The sequence below is a fragment of the Euwallacea similis genome, chromosome 20, assembly GCF_039881205.1.
Source record: "Euwallacea similis isolate ESF13 chromosome 20, ESF131.1, whole genome shotgun sequence".
NCBI classification, from domain to species: Eukaryota; Metazoa; Arthropoda; class Insecta; order Coleoptera; family Curculionidae; genus Euwallacea; species Euwallacea similis.
In genome coordinates this window covers 1,889,468-1,908,764 of record NC_089628.1, presented here as the reverse complement: position 1 = coordinate 1,908,764, position 19,297 = coordinate 1,889,468, and the positions used below count along the sequence as shown (strand labels likewise).

The 19,297-nt window shown below is 37.0% G+C and overlaps 5 protein-coding genes across 9 annotated transcripts in view; 2 read left to right on the top strand and 3 right to left on the bottom strand.

Moving 5' to 3' along the window:
* Nucleotides 1-55: 55 nt before the first annotated feature.
* Nucleotides 56-3,522, bottom strand: ida (anaphase promoting complex subunit 5 ida). Of its 3 annotated transcripts, XM_066400350.1 has the most exons (11): nt 3,299-3,521; nt 2,719-3,027; nt 2,520-2,670; nt 2,307-2,466; nt 2,069-2,250; nt 1,767-2,013; nt 1,479-1,712; nt 1,155-1,418; nt 887-1,100; nt 584-837; nt 56-492 (listed from the first exon to the last, which is right to left on the bottom strand). In XM_066400350.1, the coding sequence occupies exons 1-11, from the start codon at nt 3,423-3,425 to the stop codon at nt 373-375; spliced, it is 2,262 nt and encodes a 753-aa protein (XP_066256447.1). In that variant the 5' UTR covers nt 3,426-3,521; the 3' UTR covers nt 56-372. The 3 variants fall into 3 exon arrangements, with proteins under 3 accessions (XP_066256447.1, XP_066256446.1, XP_066256448.1); XM_066400349.1 differs by having other exon boundaries at nt 1,479-2,013; nt 3,299-3,522; XM_066400351.1 differs by lacking the exon at nt 3,299-3,521 and having other exon boundaries at nt 2,520-2,599; nt 2,719-2,841.
* A 216-nt stretch (nt 3,523-3,738) lies between these two features.
* On the top strand, nt 3,739-9,856 carry LOC136415650 (uncharacterized). Its single transcript, XM_066400347.1, has 11 exons — nt 3,739-4,143; nt 4,373-4,571; nt 4,754-6,133; nt 6,194-6,709; nt 6,763-6,966; nt 7,024-7,223; nt 7,316-7,456; nt 7,510-7,695; nt 7,748-8,034; nt 8,091-8,460; nt 8,930-9,856. The coding sequence occupies exons 1-11, from the start codon at nt 4,138-4,140 to the stop codon at nt 9,587-9,589; spliced, it is 4,149 nt and encodes a 1,382-aa protein (XP_066256444.1). The 5' UTR covers nt 3,739-4,137; the 3' UTR covers nt 9,590-9,856.
* Nucleotides 9,808-12,018, bottom strand: LOC136415654 (zinc finger protein 675-like). The gene is made up of 2 exons (XM_066400352.1): nt 11,253-12,018; nt 9,808-11,197 (listed from the first exon to the last, which is right to left on the bottom strand). Exons 1-2 carry the CDS (start codon nt 11,887-11,889, stop codon nt 9,894-9,896), a joined length of 1,941 nt encoding a protein of 646 aa, XP_066256449.1. The 5' UTR covers nt 11,890-12,018; the 3' UTR covers nt 9,808-9,893.
* A 554-nt stretch (nt 12,019-12,572) lies between these two features.
* On the top strand, nt 12,573-13,848 carry LOC136415377 (distal membrane-arm assembly complex protein 2). Its single transcript, XM_066399933.1, has 3 exons — nt 12,573-12,866; nt 13,098-13,242; nt 13,299-13,848. The coding sequence occupies exons 1-3, from the start codon at nt 12,612-12,614 to the stop codon at nt 13,778-13,780; spliced, it is 882 nt and encodes a 293-aa protein (XP_066256030.1). The 5' UTR covers nt 12,573-12,611; the 3' UTR covers nt 13,781-13,848.
* A 1,938-nt stretch (nt 13,849-15,786) lies between these two features.
* Nucleotides 15,787-19,297, bottom strand: part of LOC136415365 (discoidin domain-containing receptor 2-like) — a 119,246-nt gene continuing 115,735 nt past the window's right edge. For all 3 annotated transcript variants that reach the window (XM_066399912.1, XM_066399914.1, XM_066399913.1), the window contains 4 exons: nt 17,873-17,965; nt 17,673-17,814; nt 17,467-17,618; nt 15,787-17,263 (listed from right to left, as the gene is read on the bottom strand). In XM_066399912.1, the coding sequence (XP_066256009.1) occupies nt 17,101-17,263; nt 17,467-17,618; nt 17,673-17,814; nt 17,873-17,965 (550 nt within the window). In that variant the 3' untranslated portion in view covers nt 15,787-17,100. The remainder of the gene's footprint in view (nt 17,264-17,466; nt 17,619-17,672; nt 17,815-17,872; nt 17,966-19,297) is intronic.

Genomic DNA, 19,297 nt, shown 5'->3' with positions numbered 1-19,297 from the left:
TGTTCATAAATTTTGGGTTTGATTAGACACCCCTGATTTCACTTAAAAAAAAGACTCAAACGTAACTTGGGATTTATTGTTAACTAAGTAAGTATTCTTTTTGTAAATTCTAATTATGTTTGATACAGAGAATATTTTAAAAATCTGTCCATAAGTCCCCTAGATGGTAAGCAGCAATGTAGGTACTAATAAGGAACTATCATAAGTCCAAGTGTATCTCGCTTTGCGTAGAGTAGCATAGTCGATTTATTTCAATTATTGTCGCGTTTTTATATTCATATTGTGATACGTATTCTAACTTATATAATTATTAACATTAACAATAAAAGATAAGTGTCATACTGATGTTGCCCTCACGATCTGCTACCTTCTTCATAAGTATTTAACCAAGGTCTGAAGGTTTTTGGTGGGATACTCTTCGTCTAAGCGTCTGAAATCCATAGAACATTCGTTCCTCTCCTTTCGAAAATTTAAGGAATCGTAGAGTTGGGCCTGAAAATGTGTAAGTTACAAAAATTAAAAAATGTTTTTTGAAGAAAAAAATGCAATTTTGCAATTGAATTTATTTTTTATCTTAATTTACCTGCAGATACACCACGTCTTTCATCCTAGAAAAAGCCTCCACCTTCTGGAAACCAGCTCTGACTTTCTCTAACGACTTGGCAGCTTTCAATATAACTTTCCCCCTGCTATCATTATCTAATTTACTCGAATCCGCAATTAAGCACTTCAGATACAGTAAGGTAGCTCTGGCTTTATCATAAGTGCCCCCGTTGGACAGAATCTCCACCATACATCTAGGATTGTTTAATACTTTTATGGCCTGTGTGGTCAAGCCTAAAACCTAGTTTAAATCACAATAAACGATTTTAAAACAACTGCATACCCAGGCACAAAAGCACGTTAGCCATATGCAGCTGAACGATGGCAATAAGATAGGCTAGTTCAGACTTCTCAGCATCAATTAAGCAACTGTTGAAAGCCAACATTGTTCCAGATACATTGGGGTAACTGCTAGCAAACTGGACTTCTGCTTGCAGGATCTTAGCTCGCAGTAAACAGAATTTGCCGTCATTCAAATGTTCATCATAGGAATAATGCTGGTGGAAATACTACAGTAGCGAATAAACACTTAAACGAGCAGAAGAACGCACCTGCAAAACATATCCAAGACATTTACTGGCTTGCTCATACTCTTGCTGGTAAAAGAATACTTCGGCAAGCCTCAAATAACCTTCCCACCGATCCAAAACGAGAATTTTCTGAGCAGCTGATTCGGCTTCTTCAAAATTCTCTTGATAAAGCGCTTTTGTGAAATGGACAAAGTTCTCCACCAGCATCCAGGTATGAGCTAAGGGTTCGTGGGAATATTTATGCTTTGCATACTGCAGGATTGTATGGACCAAATTATAGTCGCCCTAGTCCAATTAGTACAAACCATATCAACAATGCCTTAAACTTCAGTGTCTCAATAATACCTCCATGAATAAATTCAAGGCAGTATTACAAACTGCCTGTAAGTAGCCCTCCCCGTAGTATGCAGAAGTTTGACTTAATGTGTCGATGTTGAGGTACAGGAGCACTTGCGCCCATAAAGAGCACATTTCAGTCTTTCCATATAATCTCCACAGAGACGACTTCATAGCATTGTTATTAAATATCAGGTCCTTGTAGTTGTGTTGGCAATTTAACATGTCGCTCTTTATCAGTGTCTGGAAAGTTTTTTTAGTTATAGAAAAAGGTTTAGTGTGTAACAAACCAAATACCTCAAAAATTACGCTAGGTTTGACGGAAATTTTAGCGCTTCCGTAGTGAGCGAAATTCTGCAACGCCAAAGACGTTGTATAGCTTATGTTAAGCTCAAATGTTTTTATAATGCACTGGACAATCAAATTGTCCTTGTTAACATTAGACAACCGATAGAGCCATGAGAGAGCATGCTGAAGGCACAAGTTGTCATTGACTTCGTGAGCGGTTTTAATGGCTTCTTTCAATGACGCCAAAGCTTCCGCTCTAGGCAATGTTTATACAGTTAAAACGCATAATAACACACAGGAGAAAGACTTACGTATACCCAAAATGATGATGTAAAATTGCCAAATTTAAGGCAGCGTATCGGTGCTCTTTACTTTTCTCATCTGAATAGTATTTGACGTCCAGGTTAGTCCGACGATCGAAGCAGTGGAATAAGCTTTGCATTGCGCCGCAAAATTCCTCCACCCTCAGGTAATTTAAATAGGACATAAAATGCTAAATGAGGGAGGAGAAGTTTGATGATAGACTTTTGAGGCAATGGGGGCACTTACTGCTTCTGCTAAATCTGGATTAGACTTTAAAATGTTTGAAATACGGGTTTGCAAGTCTTGCGGAGATAGAGCCTTGTCTTCATTATTCTGCACTAAAGCAGCTTGAGTGGCCAGGAATAGTTCTGCCTGCCTTCTAGACCATTGCTTTTCTTCAATATACCTTTAGATTGATTTTAATGGAGAAATTATTGAGAAATATATTTGGAAAAATACCAGTTATCAACTTTTAGCTGAAGGATCAACATAATTGACTGCACTCCTTTAACCCAATCATCATAGTACCTTACAAAGGCCTGAAATAATCTTGTCACTTCACCAAAACTTAATTTTTCAAAAAAGACTATAAAACGCCTTAGAAAATACCCTAAAATCTCAGCACTTTTATTTAATTTTGTTTCCCTAGAAAACTCACCAATCACGCTATTTTTTGCAACAACAGCATTAGCCTCGAGAGAGCTTTTGTCTGTCTGATTTGGATCTCCATTTAAGACTTGCTTCAACTCGTCGACAATATCTAATAATCCCCCAATTCCGCAGTGACGTAAATTTTTCAAGTTGCGATCAAACTTTTCTGATAGTGAGGATAATACATTGAAAGGAGTGAAAAGCTTTTTCAAATCCATAAGAGAGAGATCAGGGCCCTGTAATAGTTTAAGGGCGAGTATGCAAAATGATTTGCGTATTTTTACTTTTTCTGCTATGGAGGTATTTGCCATGTCATCTGCAAAGGTAAACATGGGGAAGGAATGACATGGTGAAAGAACATCGAACACAACATGAAACCAAAACTGAACAACACAGAAAGAACTGAGGGGTAAACCACAGAGGATATTTTAACATGTAACTTATAGGGTATTAATAGGTATTATTATGTCCTGATACCTCTTACCATTCACAAATACCTACTTCCTAATACTGAACTACGGTTTACACCTCAATTCTTTCAATTTAGGATATATAGTATGAAGTTTTGGTACTCGATTAATACTCACCAGACTCTCTGAACTGGGAGTAACATTTAATTAATAGAGCCACGGACAGTTTGTATGAAGTGACCATTTCATGGTGCACTTTCTTAGGAGCCCCATAACCTTCTTTTGAAGCAGTTGAAGAAGACATATTTGACACGAATATGACCACACAGCCTTTGCTAAAATGGTCAGGTAAAGATTTTTCCTTAATTTGACTTTATTACATGTTAATTGAAAATGTATTAATAGACGAAAAAATTTTAAAAACAAATATTAAAGTATTTGTAAAGAAAAACACAGGTTATGATCATTGTTGCCATGTTACGTTTTTCTAAATTTGCGACAAGCATAACCACGTACGATACTACCGCCAGTCAGACAGTTGGCAACACTGTCGGAAAATAGACCTACGAACGCGTACGAAAAGGAAATGCAAAGTTTTTTGTATGATTCTAGACTTTGTACCGTTTTTTGTCTATATTAAGTCGGAAAATTGTTTAAATAATAATGTGGATTTATTCTTTCATCCAAGGATCGCCAGAGACATTTTCAATACCCCTGGTGACTCGATAATCTTGGACACCTACCCAACAGTGCTCCTAATGCCGCGTAGCAGTGTTAAACCAACAGCAAGACGTGACACAATGTGTTGCCTAACATAACCTTTAAAATTTATGTTGACTTGGAATTTTCAAAAAAAAAAAAGATAATATTCAATGTAAAGAATTTTTCAATAAGTTTTCATTATCCTGTAATATTTTAACGAGTTTTTAAAGAACTATTGATGAATCCAGCGAAGAGTTGAGTTTTATCGTTCCGAGGTAGTTCCTGTGGTAAAATACTTGGAAAGAAGCCTGGGCATGTTGGCAAGTATCCTACTACAACTAAGATCTAGTACTGCTGGTGCCTAGCACTACACTCCTTATAACTACAGTTTCTTCTAAACAAGCCTAAAACCTCAAAAATTTGTTTATTTACACCTTCACTTTAAATTAACATGTGCTGCACCGGAGGCTTCATCTACATGTAATCATTTCATACACACAAACACAACAAAAAAAATTCATATACTCACAAACAATAAACAATTTTTAGACTGATGATGTGATAGATGAGGACCTAGAAGCACTTCTTTATGCCCAAATTCATTATGGGCCCCAATCAGATTCAACTGAAGGCAATATACACTTGACTGAATGTGAAGGCTCTAATGTTAACCTTACTCCTGCAAACTTAGAAAACTCTACTGCAATCCATTCTACTGAAGAGACTCCAAATATAGTCCATAGCGATGGTATGTGGTAATTTTATGTGAAATAAGTTGAAGACCACAGGGAAAAAAGGTAAAATATAAAAAAATAGTGAAAATTGAGTTACCAATAAAATTATATTTTGTGATGATTCATCTTTCTCCCCTATGATCTTCATTAGATTTTCAGGTGTTATTGTTAGTAATATTTCTGTTATCTTTGGCAGAAAATCATAGCCCAAATGAAGCACCAATAAATCCTCTAAATGACAATTTTGATCAAACTACTCATCTTGGCCCAGACACTCAACAAGAAATTATTGAACAGGCACCACTTGTGACTTCTCCACCAACACCACCCAACTCTGAAATAACTACTGAATCTCTATCAAAATTACCTGACACAAGCCCAATTAAACCAACTATAGCAACTTCTTCGTTACCTAACTCTCAAACTAAGTTTGCTTCAAGCAATATCACTATCAACCAATACATTTATCCAGACAGTCAATTCTGGGATTCCCTCAAAATATATAGACACATATGGTCAAGTAAGTGTAGCAAAGATCTAAAAAGAGTTCAAAAGGGAAAGTTGGATGAAAAAAAGTTTTTTAAAGCTCTAAACTCTCGCCTCAAGCAGTGGAATAAGAACTTTAAAAAACAGGAGCAAATTAGAAAGGCTGTCTTTAAAAAACGACGAAGAATCGCCGCCAGTGAAGTCGTTTGTTTAAGTGACAGTGATAATTCAGATGTTGAATTTGTCTCTGTCGTAGAACCAAAGAAAGATAGCATGAAAGTGGCCAATATTGTAAATATTCATGACAGCAATGATGATTCAAATAGTAATGGAGATGATGATGAGATTATTTATGTGGAACCTCCTCCAGTACCTGTAGTTAATGTGGATGATGAAAGTCATGATGAGGAAGAAGCAATAAAAGAAGCACAGCCTCCAGAGGCTGAAGAATGTTCTAATGATTTCCTAGTTTTAACAGCAACACCTGAAACATTTAACTTTAGTTTACATGACTCAGAATTTCAAGAAACAGAGTTTCCAAGGCCAGTTATGCCTTGTCCAACATATGAAACAGAAAGCAGCACCACAAGCACTTCAGAATTCAACAAAGATGGCAGTCAAGTGTTCAATAGAAGTTTCAAAACTATTGTTTTTAATGAAATTGATTTCCCTAAGGAAGATATTTTTGATGGGAATAATTTGGATAAATTTGGAGATTTAATTGCACCGACTGGAGTGGATAATCCTGAAATTAGTGGGGCTGTAACTGAAGTTGCAGTGAGGAAGATTGATTCTAACACTTCAGTTGCAGATAGAAGAGCCTCAGATTCGGGTACTAGCTCAGAAAGTGATTATGAGATGCCAAAAAGTATTGAAAAAAGCTTGCCAGATCTATGTCCTATTAAGGTTACACCTGATAAGGAGAGTTTGAAGAATTCTTCAAAAGCAGGTTCAGTAGATGAAAGTTTTGGTGGTGGATCAAAGATTTCAGAAAGTAGTGTTACTTTGGGGAAAGGTAAAGGGAAGTCAGATGGGGAAATTGAAGAAAATTTTGGGAAGAGGAAGCTGAAAAAGAAGAAAAAGCTTCCAGGTCAATATTGTGATATTTTCAAAATATCAAAGTTTTATTAATAAATTTTTCACTCTTAAGGTTCCAAAATGGACAACACATCAACAACCTTAGAAGACATACCTGATGCAATAGAGATAATTTCATTGAATGCGTCTAGTTCAATGTTAACAGAATCCTGTAAAGAATCTTCAGAAACTGCTAAGAAAAAGAATAAAAAGAAAAAGAAAGCAGCTGAAATCTTGGAGCAAAATGAGATTGGAAAACCTACCAAAAGAAGGAAAAGCAATAGCATTAAACCAGACCCTCAGGACCAATCTCTCAATGAAACAGAGCTGCAAGGGGAGGAAGATGTTATCAAAAAGAAGAAAAAGCGAAAGCAAAAATCTATTGAAGCAATGGAGCAGACAGCTTCTCAGCAAAGTGAAGAAATTGTAGGAGAGCTTGTAACTGAAGAATTCAACATTCAAAGAGCAAATAAGAAAAAAAAGAAGAGTGTTTCAGAGAAACCAGAACAAAACATAAATGTTGCTGAAAATGAAAAAGCAAGTGTCAATGAAAAAGAAGTAGATGAAGATGTTATCTTAATTGAAAAAGGTAATACTGGCGACTGTAGACTTCTGGTTGTGGTTTTTAAGTTATATTTCTAGTGATACCTACACACACAATTGATTCCTCTGAGTCAGATAATGATGACATAATAACCTTTGAAGATGTAGCAGCTGAACTTGAATTGGCCAACATTTCTGAGTTTGACATGAAAGAGTTGCAGGACAAGAAACAATCCAACTGCTCTATGGACCGGAGTAATAGTATTGAATTTGATGTTCAAGAGTTGCAAAATAAAATGTCTGGCAAGTCAAGCAAATTTGTTAATTAATACCTTAATTGACTCTTATGGTATTTTGCAGATGATCCTGAAAAGTGGAAAATTCTGCCTGTTGACTATTATCCATTAAGTGTCAGAAAAAAAGGGCCTCGTTGCAATAAGTGCAGGCAGTTTGGACATATTGCACTTGCTTGTCCTAACAAGCCTTGCATCCCCTCATGCACAATGTGTGGATTTCAGGGGCATATGGAGCCTCGATGCCCTAATACGCTGTGTTTAACTGTAAGTTGTTTAGTATGACTGATATTAGCGCGACACTAAACATAACAAACTTTAAATACAAAAAAATCTATATTTTTTAAACAAATTTTTAGTGTGCCAAACCTGGAAGTTACACCACAATCGCGTGTCGTAAATGTGTAAACCAAATGAATTCCGCTACTTGTTACATATGCAAACTTGCAGGACATCTTGGCAATTCTTGTCCGGACTTATGGCGAAGGTATTCCATGACTGTAAGAATATTTTGCTGGTATTGTTTAGGATTCTAGTTAAAGATCCATTTCAGACGACAGAAGGTAGCATTGTGCGACGGAAGAAAAAACTCATTCCTCGTAACAAGCAGTGGTGTTCTGGGTGCGCCAGCCAGGGCCACCTGGAGCACGAATGCGCCAGTAATAAGTGGATTAGGCAGTACCCCGCTAGTTCGCCTATGATTTTCAACTACTCCAACGTTTATGCGAAATCAAACACGGTAGAATTACATTCTTAGAGTATTGAATAGAGTGGTTTAACTTTTTTTATAGGGTGTTAGGGAAAATGTGGATTTGAGGCGAAAAATTGTGGACAAGCGCAATAACAAACAATGTGATAGTATAATATCTGCTAATGAAGATATAGTAGTACCTTCTGGAATCGGTAACGCTGAAAGTGGAACTGGGGAAGTTTCGAGATCTGTGATATTGCAAGAAATATCCGCGGAAAATTTGCCGAAAGTAGCAAGCCCTGTTGCACTTATTCCACCTCCTCCGCTGCTACAAAGTACCTTCAATGTAGTGGAGCTTCGCCAGGAAGTCATTCCGGACAATGCAATGTAAGAAATTATTATCAAAATCTCCCAAAACTTGATTGTTTTGTTATTGATTTAAGTGGCTCAAACATTGTTCCTCCTGGTTGTGAACCTTTAATGTTAAATTCTCGAAGCCGTCGTCGAGCCCTGCGTAGGCCCAAAATAAACCCCTTTTCTGTTGTAAACTCTCAAAGAAAATATAGCTCCTATCAACCAATGCTCAATCCCTACTCGATGTTGGGCATTAATAATGCTGGAGAGCAAAATGTGCCCTTTAGACTAGAAAATAAGAGAGCCACAGCCTTGAATAGTTTACAATCGAGTGGGTTGTTTAATTCTGTTCCTAGCGAGGTGTTGGCACAGCAGGTGTTGAATTTGACCAGTTCCATGGCCGCCACATACCAAAGGAATGATCAGAATATTTTCGGTGGTCCTGAGTTGAATTTTGAGGTAAGTTTAAACAGAGCTGGGAGACCTATACAAAGGGTCAAAGGTCTCCCATAAATTTGTTAAAGTATTAAGAATTTTTCTGCGAAAATGTCGAACAAGTCAGAGTTTGTTTTGAGCTTGTTGACATGACACGTTAATAACAAAAAGATAATTTACCATAGAATGACATGCATAGCATTAGGCGAATCCCCAATAGCGAGCAATCGGCATTTATGTTAACTTTAAAGGCCGGCTAGTATAGCTGGAGCACCTTAGGGAAACATTTGTTGTCCATCATTCGCTATTCTTGCTAGAAGTCGGTAAAACATGCCGAACGAAAGAGGCTTATATACACATTTTTCAGATTGCTCGCTATCTTGAGCTGTATTTCCAATTTAGAAATCTGTTTGTATGAGGAATCTAAATTATCTAGTTATTTCGAAATGTAATATGATCTGTCATCTTCTAACGTAACAAAACTTTATTCTAGCCTCCTCCGCCGCAGACTATCGGCTTTAGCCCGCCACATCAATCTTTGAACATTGTAGATGGAACCGCTTCGCAATTGGAGGACAGATACCACGATTATATGGCATATCATCGCAAAACAAATTATCTGGACCGGCCGTATACGATCACAAGAGAAGAGACCAATGATTATGGTCAAAGACAAAATTTTATAGATCATCACGACATGTCCAGATCATTGAGACTCAACAACGTGGAGGAAATGACTTCGATAAAGTTCATTCAAGGTTCCATGCTCAATTTGAAGGAGTTCATCGGGAGTGAACTGGAAAAGCTTGGTAATATTAAGAACCATGAAGCGAAGCTGTACAAAAAGAAACTGAACAATATAGACCAGTTAAAGAAAATCGAAGTTAAGACGAATTCTGTGAAAAAGCAGATATACTTCAATTACAAGCATATTAATATGTATTTGTTCGGAACCCAAAGGTTAGCAGAGGGAAAGCACCATCTTGATTTTCTGAGGAATTTTATACTTCACCCGGGATGTAAAGATTTGCGAGATAACAAGAGGAGGGCTTTGTTGGAGGCGTATGGTTATATCTTCGGGGGCGAGCATCCAAACTTCAATTACCGCAAATTTTTGAATCATTTGACCCTGGGATTTAGACAACGAAGGTAAAGAGTTTATTTTAGAGTTTATTGGAGGTATTTAATTACTTTTGTTTGAATGGTGCTGAAGGAACACCACTATTAGTTTTGTTTTAAATTTGTTTATTATTAAAGAATGTTTTTTTTTTCATTAAAAGATATTTCTGACTTTTAGTCACAGACAAATATTTTAGTCATAACTGATAGATTTAAATAAACACTGCAGAACATGTTGAAATTTGACCGCATGAATTCAGCCCTTTATTTTTTTCAATTACATATTATTCGGTAAAAAATAGACTTCCTTCTTCCTTCTTCAGACACTTCTCTCACGCTCAGCTGACTCTGAAATGCTTCTTTTTTTTATGCTTACTTAATGAATTTTTAGTATTAAACTTCATATTGCAAGATTCACACTCGAACTCCTTCAAATTTAAATGGACTCTCAAGTGCTCCTCAAAGTTACTAGTTACCACCTTTCTACAAATATTACACAAATTGCTTTTCACAGTTCCATCATGGTATTTCATATGCGCATCTAAATTCTTCTGTGACACAAACTTTTTCTGGCATACTGCACAACTATAATTTTTTACCCCTTTATGGTTATTCATATGTGCCTCAAAATATTCCTTCCTCATGAAACCTTTTTGGCACACTAAGCATACATGAGGCAGCTTTTTTTCATGGCTCTTGAGATGAAAGTTCAGGTTACTCAATGTTTTATAAGCTTTCTCACACTTACTGCAAGGGAACTTTTTCTCAGTGCCATGACTGGTCATATGGCTTTTATAGTCAGATGATTTCACAAAGCCTATGTTGCAAATTGAACAAATGGCAATGAATTTTTTGTCGTGTTTCAATTTGGTGTGGTTTTTAAGTTTTGTGGCTGATGCAAATTTTTTGTTGCAGTGGGAATTTTTGCATTTGAAAGGGAGCAAACCCTGGCAAAAATTCTCATGCTCTTCCAGATGGAATTTTGTTCTAAATGCCTTGCTGCAATGTTTGCTAGAGCATTTATAGGCAGCTATTAAAGTTACATTTGGTTTTTGATGCTTTTTTAGATGAATTTTAAGTCTTTTATAGGTGAGTTCAGGTTTTCCACACAATTCACAAAGAAATCCACATGATTTGTGCTTTTGCCGCATGTGATTCTCCAAGCAGTTTCTAACACTTAAAACTACATTACATTTCTTGCATTTATAATTTTTAAACCTAATTTTTGCTGCTTTTTTTGGTTGTGTATATCGAGCATTAATTTTTAATTTTTCCTGCAAACTTTTCATCAAATTTTCCAACTTTATTTGTAAATGATCTATGCTGTTGATCAAGCCTAAGCAATCGTTACACAAATATTGTTCAGTTGCAGAAAAGATTTTTTTATGGGCAAACTGATAAATCTTGTCCCTAACTGGAATCTGACTGGACATAGTTAAAGGGTTTTTTGGGCTTAAAACATAAAATTGCAGCCCCAAAGAATGCTCACTGTTACACACTATGCATTTTGTAATATGGAGCATCTTTTGTAAAGGCTGTTGCTGCTCGTTTTCACTGCATTCAGCTGAACTAGAATCTTCAACAATAATGTCACTTTCATCAGATGCTTCAGCTTGTTGATTTAAATTGGGGAAATCTGAAACTAACATCTGCCTTCATTATGAATAGAATGATGTATATTTGAGTGTTAAACTTACAGTTCAAACTAAAAGGTTCTTTGTGATTGGACACCAGTGTATCAGCCAACACATTTTCACCCAAGTGAAGATTCTGATTAAAACAAAGGCTTTCGGAGCTCATACCTGAATACTTGGAATTACAAAATGATGCAGGGAAACAATTTTGCATCCTATCAACTTGTTGGCTTGAAGGATAACTTAGGTTCCGCCCATAGTAATCACAACTTCTAAACATGTCCCTATCAGCAGAGCTTTTGGGAATGCTACAATAAGTAGTTCTGGAATTCCCATAAAATTTCCCCATCTGGGCACAGGAAGAGTAGCTTCCAGTCTTTATGTTACAATTTCCAGCCCATTGATGGTTTTCAAACCTGCAGTACTGATTTTCAATAGTATTTACTCCATTATCAGGGGCTCCATAGAAGTTGTTGGGGCTTAAATCTTTGATGCAGGCTTCCATTGCTTCAGCTGTTTTATATGATTCAGGAAACATATAAGGTAGTTCTGTGATTTTATTGTTGTCAGTTCTATCGATGGTTTGGGGCCATAAGGTGGAGTAAATGTCATTTAAGGTGCTACTTGGTGAAAAAGTCCCAGGGTTTATTGGGAATTGTAAAGGGCTCTCCGGAAGATGGTAACGTTGTTTGTTATCCATCGTGGTTGGGAATTGGTAGAAGTATTTTATTGTAATTGTTATAAACTTACAGCAAATGAGGGAACCCTGCTATATCATTTATTTTTGAGTTAATTATTAATACAAACCTAAACATTTCGTTTCCCATGAAAAAGCGTAATTGATCGGAGTTCATTCACCCGCGAAGTGACAGGAGTGTCAAAGATTTCGTCTTCTAATATACGAGCGTAACAATTCGAACCGGCAACGTCGTGGCCAGAGTTAGAAAAAATATGTACATAGAGCAATAAAAAAATATGAAAGAAAATGGAATGGTGACTTTTTTGACCCGCTATGTATAAGAAAATCACAAAAAATGATTGAGACATTATTCAGACATCAGACAGATTTTGCCTAGTTGCTACTCAGTAATAATTTCTTCAAGTATTATTGAAATTATACTTTTTTTATTAGATAGTAAAAATAAAATTTGGGTTCACTAAACTATCAGTCCGATTAGGACGTTTCGCTAAATTCGAATCCATTTTCTCTTTGCTGTCCCCCTCGAAATTTGTGAGTTGTGGAACACTCCTATGGCAAATTGCATTCCAAGTTAACAGCGTGCGGCGTTGCCAGTTTTTATTTTTTTGCTGATAATATATATTAACAATAAATAAAAATTCTTCAAATTCTAACCTCAAATTAAATCGAGAATTTAACCAAACATAAAAGTCGACGTAAATTTAATTTCCTTTAAATTAAAAATGATGAAATTATTTCGTTCGGCGCACCAAAAACAAGTGAAATCCCTCGCAATACCTTGCTGTTGTAATTTTTCATCGGGAGAAGCAGATCCCAAAGAAAAACAAATGGGGCACCCTACCCTGGACGCCACAGCAAAAACGTTGCAAAAGCGAAAAACACGTCCAACCCAAGTAACTAAGGACGATCTGAAATGGAGAACACCATGGCATGAAAAGAAACATCAGTATTATGACACCCTTAGAACCTTTTATTCAGTAAGAAGGAAGCCTTTAAATCATTTTGGACATTTATTTGGGCCACATAGGACTTTTTGTAAAGTTACTAAGGTTAACTTGACCTAGATACTTGTATTGAGCCAAGTAACCTGAGATTACTAATAGTTAAACAGATAAATAATCTGGGTTAGTTCATATGATGGTTAAGTTAGCTTTAGTAATTTTCTTTTGATCCTATTCAGCATAAACTCAGAGAAATTAATTTTTTAGGACAAAAGTAATGTTGATTTAATGAAATTTCTTCAACAACCTATAGATTTCACCCCAAAAGCGATAAAAAATTGGTGGTTGAAAAAGAAAGAACTTCATGAAATATTTCTGCAGCAATACATTCCTGAACGCTACAATACTTTAGGCATGTTAGCCTTAATTTGTTCAAGTGCTTGGTGATTTTTGTCATCTCTTACATAGGTCCAGAACTTGCATGTGCCCATTTTATTGTCTATCGAGGAGGTGCAGTGAAGTTTCACCATGAGGATAAATGGATTAAATCAGATGAAGGTTATTACTCTCTTCCCAACAAATACAAAGCTGGAATGTACCTGGAGGCAATTGATTGCAGTGGAATGCAGTTAAGGTACGAGGGTCTGAGCAACTTCAGACACCTTCAGAAAGTTGAATGGCTAAGCCTCAATGGCAGTACTTTCATTGATGATTACTGCATGGATGTAATTTGTAACATATTCTCAAAAACTTTGGTTTATTTAGACCTGAGGGACTGTCCCAATGTAACAGAGCGGGGTTTAGGAGCCTTGTACAAAATGAATAATTTGAAAATGTTATATCTAGATGATTTTCTGAAAGACACCAAATATGAACTGACGTGTCTGCTTTTGGAGGAGCTTAATAGCGATTTAGTGATTAAAAGCGATGTGATAAGTTTTGAAATTTAGTAGATTTTGTAAGTAGGTACTGGAAGGTGCAGCGTTACTGTGAACAATAATAAACTAATGGAAATTTGTGTATCTTTATTAATACCTAGTAATAATAAATAAACATTATCTGGATGTATATACAGAAAAAACACACAGAGTTTTAACCTTTTTTTACTTAAATATGCTATAATACTTGCGAGAAATAGAAATTAAATATCAATAAGTGATATGTCATATTAAATATAAAGAATTAAACGGCTACGTTTATAAAAATGGTCACGTGGAAAATTGGGTACCTAGTATGTATACTTACAGGGTGGTCAATGGAAGAGGAGAACAAACATTATTTGAACATTTCACACTTACAAAACAGCTTAAGTTACAGGAAGTTTAAACCTTAACTGGAACACTTGTTCAGTCCTATATCAAGCATGAGATACACACGTGTAATTTCGCGGAAGATTCGTTTTTATAAAGGAGGGGGGGAGGGATACAAAAGGAACGGGGGCATCTATTTAATGCCTAATTATGCTTCGTGTCCTATTGAAAGCATAACTTACGCACCTGATTGTCTTAGTGCTACTGACAAAAACTGTAAAAACTATTTCAAGCTTGGCATTTGAGCGCTGACTCACAAGGCAAAGCTGAAACAGTTTCTTATTTCTGTTTTTTAGAAAAACGCTTTTCGGCAACTTACTATTATCCTTAAGTATTGACAAACATCATTTACTTATTGTATTTTTCCAACTTAAAACAATGCCCTCACCATAGCTACTACAAATGATTTTCTGATACACTAATAGTGGTAGTATGTACAGAGATACTTATATACAGAGCGTTTACTTATTAATGGCACTGAAATGGGGGAACAGTCATTGAGTGTGACAGAAAGATTGCGGGAACATCTAAAGGGTGGTTACAAAAAAGCCTCAAGTGAGCGAGGAACTATCAAAGGCATGTCACGGATAGATTCATTTGTTGTCAATTTGTAAGTTAGAGGGCTGATGGTCGACAGCAAATGGCTTAATTAACGCCCTACGTTTGTGGCTCACCGCCTGTTGCGGTTTTTTTGGATCACCCGATACTTAATACAGTATAAATAGGTGTAGTATTACTCGTAAATCACAAATTTGACGCTTTGGTCGCCATTCTGTCACAAGCCTCATCTAGGGAGTATTTCAATGAACGTTCTCCATTGACATACTCACAATATGATTCATATCAAATGGCGTAACTGCACATTAGTACAATAATTAAATTGAAAATACACTTACTCCGATTTTTTACAATATAAGTCTTATACAGGGGTTTTTCACTAAGACTAGAAACTGTACAAAGTTGTAGGTACAATAGAAGACGTACTTATAGTAGGCAAGCAGCAAGCTTAAACATTTTGTTAGCTGAGAATTGAGAACTTATTGTTTTAGAACCAGTGTAGAGCGTTTTGTAACTAACAGAATCTCATGTCTTCAACAGATATAAATGAAGCACTGGAAAGAATACCTTTTACCTAGATGTAAAATCATCATTTTCATTAAGAAGGGAAATTAACACTGATACTTGAAAAACATTCTCTTGATTATTCACTGGGAAACAGCAACGACATTTGTACATGTTTTTGAGCATTTCTTTTCAGGATTTTACAAAAGTTGTACAGTTTTAATGACTCTTATTACAAGTATTTTGACATTTTTTTTATAAGGTAACATCTATAAAATTACAAAATAATTCGCTTGGAAGGTTGGGTGAATCTCTCTTTTTATTCGAATTTTCTGTAAAGAAATTAATGGAGAAGGCGGCAGCTTCGCAGTATACACCTTGTAATATTATGGGTAATAAACGTTGAGTCGTGAAGGAATCTACTAGAGGTGGGCGTCAGCCCACTCGTTACTCATACCAGACGTGACTCATATAAGGACGTTGTAAACAGAGGGCTATCGGTTGAAATTTTCAATCGCGTGATCTATTCACGGTAGCCCTAATGAATTGAAATGTCAATACACCTTATTATTTGGATCGCTGGTTACGTTGAGGGGTCCAGTACAACCCCCAAACTCCACCTTCAGTGGATTTTTTTCACGGCATAACTATAACCATTGCGACTGTCGAGATATATCAAAAATTACACTTATGATCTAATTTTGCACTCCAAAATCGCACTACAAAAGGCGGTAACAGGGCACCGATCTTTTCGTTTAAATTAATGGCAAATTCGGGCGTCCAGAAAGTGCGCACCAAATGCAACAAAATAGCCGACTTCCAACTGCCTTTTGTTTTCTTGTTGTAACGTATCAGATTAAAGCAGACAGTTTTCAGCGACCACGTGGCTGCATTGACGGGGCAATTTGTGGCTGCCCGAATTCGCCATTAGTAAATAAGTCACTACCCCTGACATTATGAGGTTTTGTGTTAGACTGTTGAAGATTGGGTTGAAAACAAGTAAAGCTTCTGCAAGCCTTGGAATTGTCGGTAAATGAAACTGTAGTTGGAGTGAATGAAACTGAGGCTTGAGCTGCTCCATAATAAAATGTTTCCTAAAATTATTGGGAATTCGACGTGGAAAATATTTCTTAAAATTGCTGATTAAGCATATAACGGCTGGCAAAGATGACCAGGCATGCCAAATAGCCAGAGTTATTTAAGTTCACCATATTGTCAGGTTTAGCTTCAATTCACCATATTGTCAGCACTAGTTTCAATTCACCATATTGTCAGCATTAGCTTCAGTTCAGGGACTTTTCCATCGTTTGGAAATTATTCTCATGATACTACAAGACTTATCTCGGGAAAATAGGCGATTAAAAATGCGTAACACTAACGCTGACTTTATTTTACAATAATACCTCTTATTATATATTTTTTGAAACCACAGAATATTTTTCAAGTATTTACATCGATGATTAAAAAGTCCTATACTTAGGCTACATTGACAATTCTCAACATTTTTCTTCGTTGGCTAGATTAATCTGCTTCTTCTTGATGGTTCATTCAAATCGTTTCGAACCAAATTGAAATCTTCAACTTTCATTCCATGTTTATCACATTTAAAGGGATCGTGCAAAGCGCTTGGTTACACTCAAGGTTCAAATTCGTCAACCACAGACACATAGCAATTGAAAAGGGTAAAAAAACTATCTAACCCGAACTACCGCTTATTGCGACTTGCCACGCCCCACGTATATCTCTCTAATATGAACTTCGACTATCTAATACCTGTTTCAATTTGTGTCCCGTTTATGCATTTATGCTCGGAATTAAACATTCTATCACACACTTAAGAGAAATAAGAAACTTTTTAGAATATCTAAATTTTCCCGCAGTTTCGGCGGAACGTGGATTTACGATAGCTGCGAGTTGTTATTGGGCATAAAGCCTAAGTTTTTTCTTTGCAGGAAGAGATGAATTTCTGAGAATTTGGGTCTATCGGCGGCATTGCGTTTCCAACACTCGCCCATCAGATCGTAGATTTCCCTGGGGCACAACGCAGGTCGGGGAAGATATCTGCCATAGAAAAAGTGGGTTTAATCACTGGGGGGGCAAAGGCTGTTGTAGCAGTGAACAATGATTTTAAGGTACATTAATTTTATTTTATTTTGATTCCATAGCTATTGAGATCCAGTCGAGTGCGGCCAAACGACAATGGCAGAAAAATAGGGAGAAAATGATAAAAAATGCACAAATTATAAATTACAAAAACAACTCACCTTTGGCAGCCATCGTTTTGGTACCAGTGGTTCGAATTCTCGACCACTTGCTCGCTGGTCAGTTCAGCGTAGGGTTGCTGAGTGCACAGCATCAAGAGCTCCCACAGGGCGATCGCGAACGACCACACGTCACTTTTTGTCGTCTGTCGGCCCTAAATCGCCACAATTAATTCTCTTTTCAAATAACCAAATCCACGCAATAGTACCAATAGCAGAGCTTCCCAAGACATCCATCTGATGGGCAATCGCGCTTTGGTATCGCTAATGTAGTACTCGTTCTCGTATCTGTCGCAATACATCGCATGGTCCGAAACTTTGACTGTGAAATTCTTATCTATGACGCAATTCCTTCAAGAAATACATTTTTAATACACTAAAAGGGTCTCAGTAAAGTAGGGGCTGTTACCTGGCAGCCAGGTCTCTGTGAATAAGATCTAAGGATTCTAAGTATTTCATTCCTGACGCTATTTGGGTGGCTACGTAGATCAGCGAGCCGTAGCTGAAACAAGCAAAGAGGGATCTTTTTAACATTGAAATATAGGGGGGTAAACGGGAATTGTTAAACACCAACCTAAATGGTAAAAATAGAAAAAATAGAAATGAGAGCATCGAACTGGTTACAATCACCACTTTTGCCAGCCACAGATACACCGTCCTGTTAGTGATAATATTGTAGTATATTGTTGAACGAGCATATAACAAAGGCCATCATCCCTTATGGAGATGTTTGTGACACGAGCGAGGCGAGTGACGCAACTCGCTTAACGGTATGATGCTCATTATGTGTGTGAAAAGTTAGCTCCGGAGGATGGTTTTGAATTAACATATTCTAAACGTGTCGAGATAAATTAATAAATTTTTTTTTGAGAGCCGAAATAGAACCATTGGGATCATCGGAGACATATTTGTGGGGGCTTCGAGTTTATTATTCACGGGCTGCATTTTATGGAACAAATGCTATTGCGGTTGAATGGTGCACTTGTCATTCACGCTGGATGGCTGTTGCACAGGCCCTCTGATACGCCTACAAAGAGGTGTAAAACTGCTGCGTTCTTATAAAGCTGCGTACAAAACCCGTAACTAAACATCTGGCAGAATGATATCGTGCTTTTTTTACCCATTTGCAGCAACTTTTTTTGGACACCCCGTATATCTATCTCATTTCCCAGAGGTGCCGCTCTTTCTCCTGCCCTCAGCAGGACCCTCCCTTCCTCTAAAATACATGACGCACTAAAACTTTAGCTAATTTATATCCTAGTAAATTCGGATATGAAATATGAACAACTTGTGGCATCGCACCCGACTCGGCCTAGTGTTAATAATGAACCTACATAATTCCATGTGAGCCAATGAGCGTTTGTCCCGGATATTCTGCCCGTCGTGCCCGGAACAAAACCGCAGAAGAGCCCCGAGTGCGGAGCACTAAAACCTTATGAATTATTTCGTGATGGAATATTACGAGGAATGTTTGAATTATTCCACTTCGTACTTCGCCTCGAAGTTATGTGCATCTTGCAGTAATATACTTACCCTATCCGCTTATTTCTTGTTCATTAAATATACGTATAACTGAATAATGGCCCGATCCCGTGTGAGTAAACACAGAGGCGTTTTCAGAGCGGTAAGTGTAGGTAATCAAAAGCGCATCTGATACTCCCCGAAGAATTGTATGATTACAGCAGGACGCAACGGTGTCATTTGGGCCTCCAGAGAGGTTCCAGATATATCAGACGCTAATTCCTAATTAGCGTGCGCGAAGTTCTGTATCTGTCAAATCTAATTCACAGCCCTAATTGGGTTTATTACGCGGCATCAAAGGACGAACCCTAAT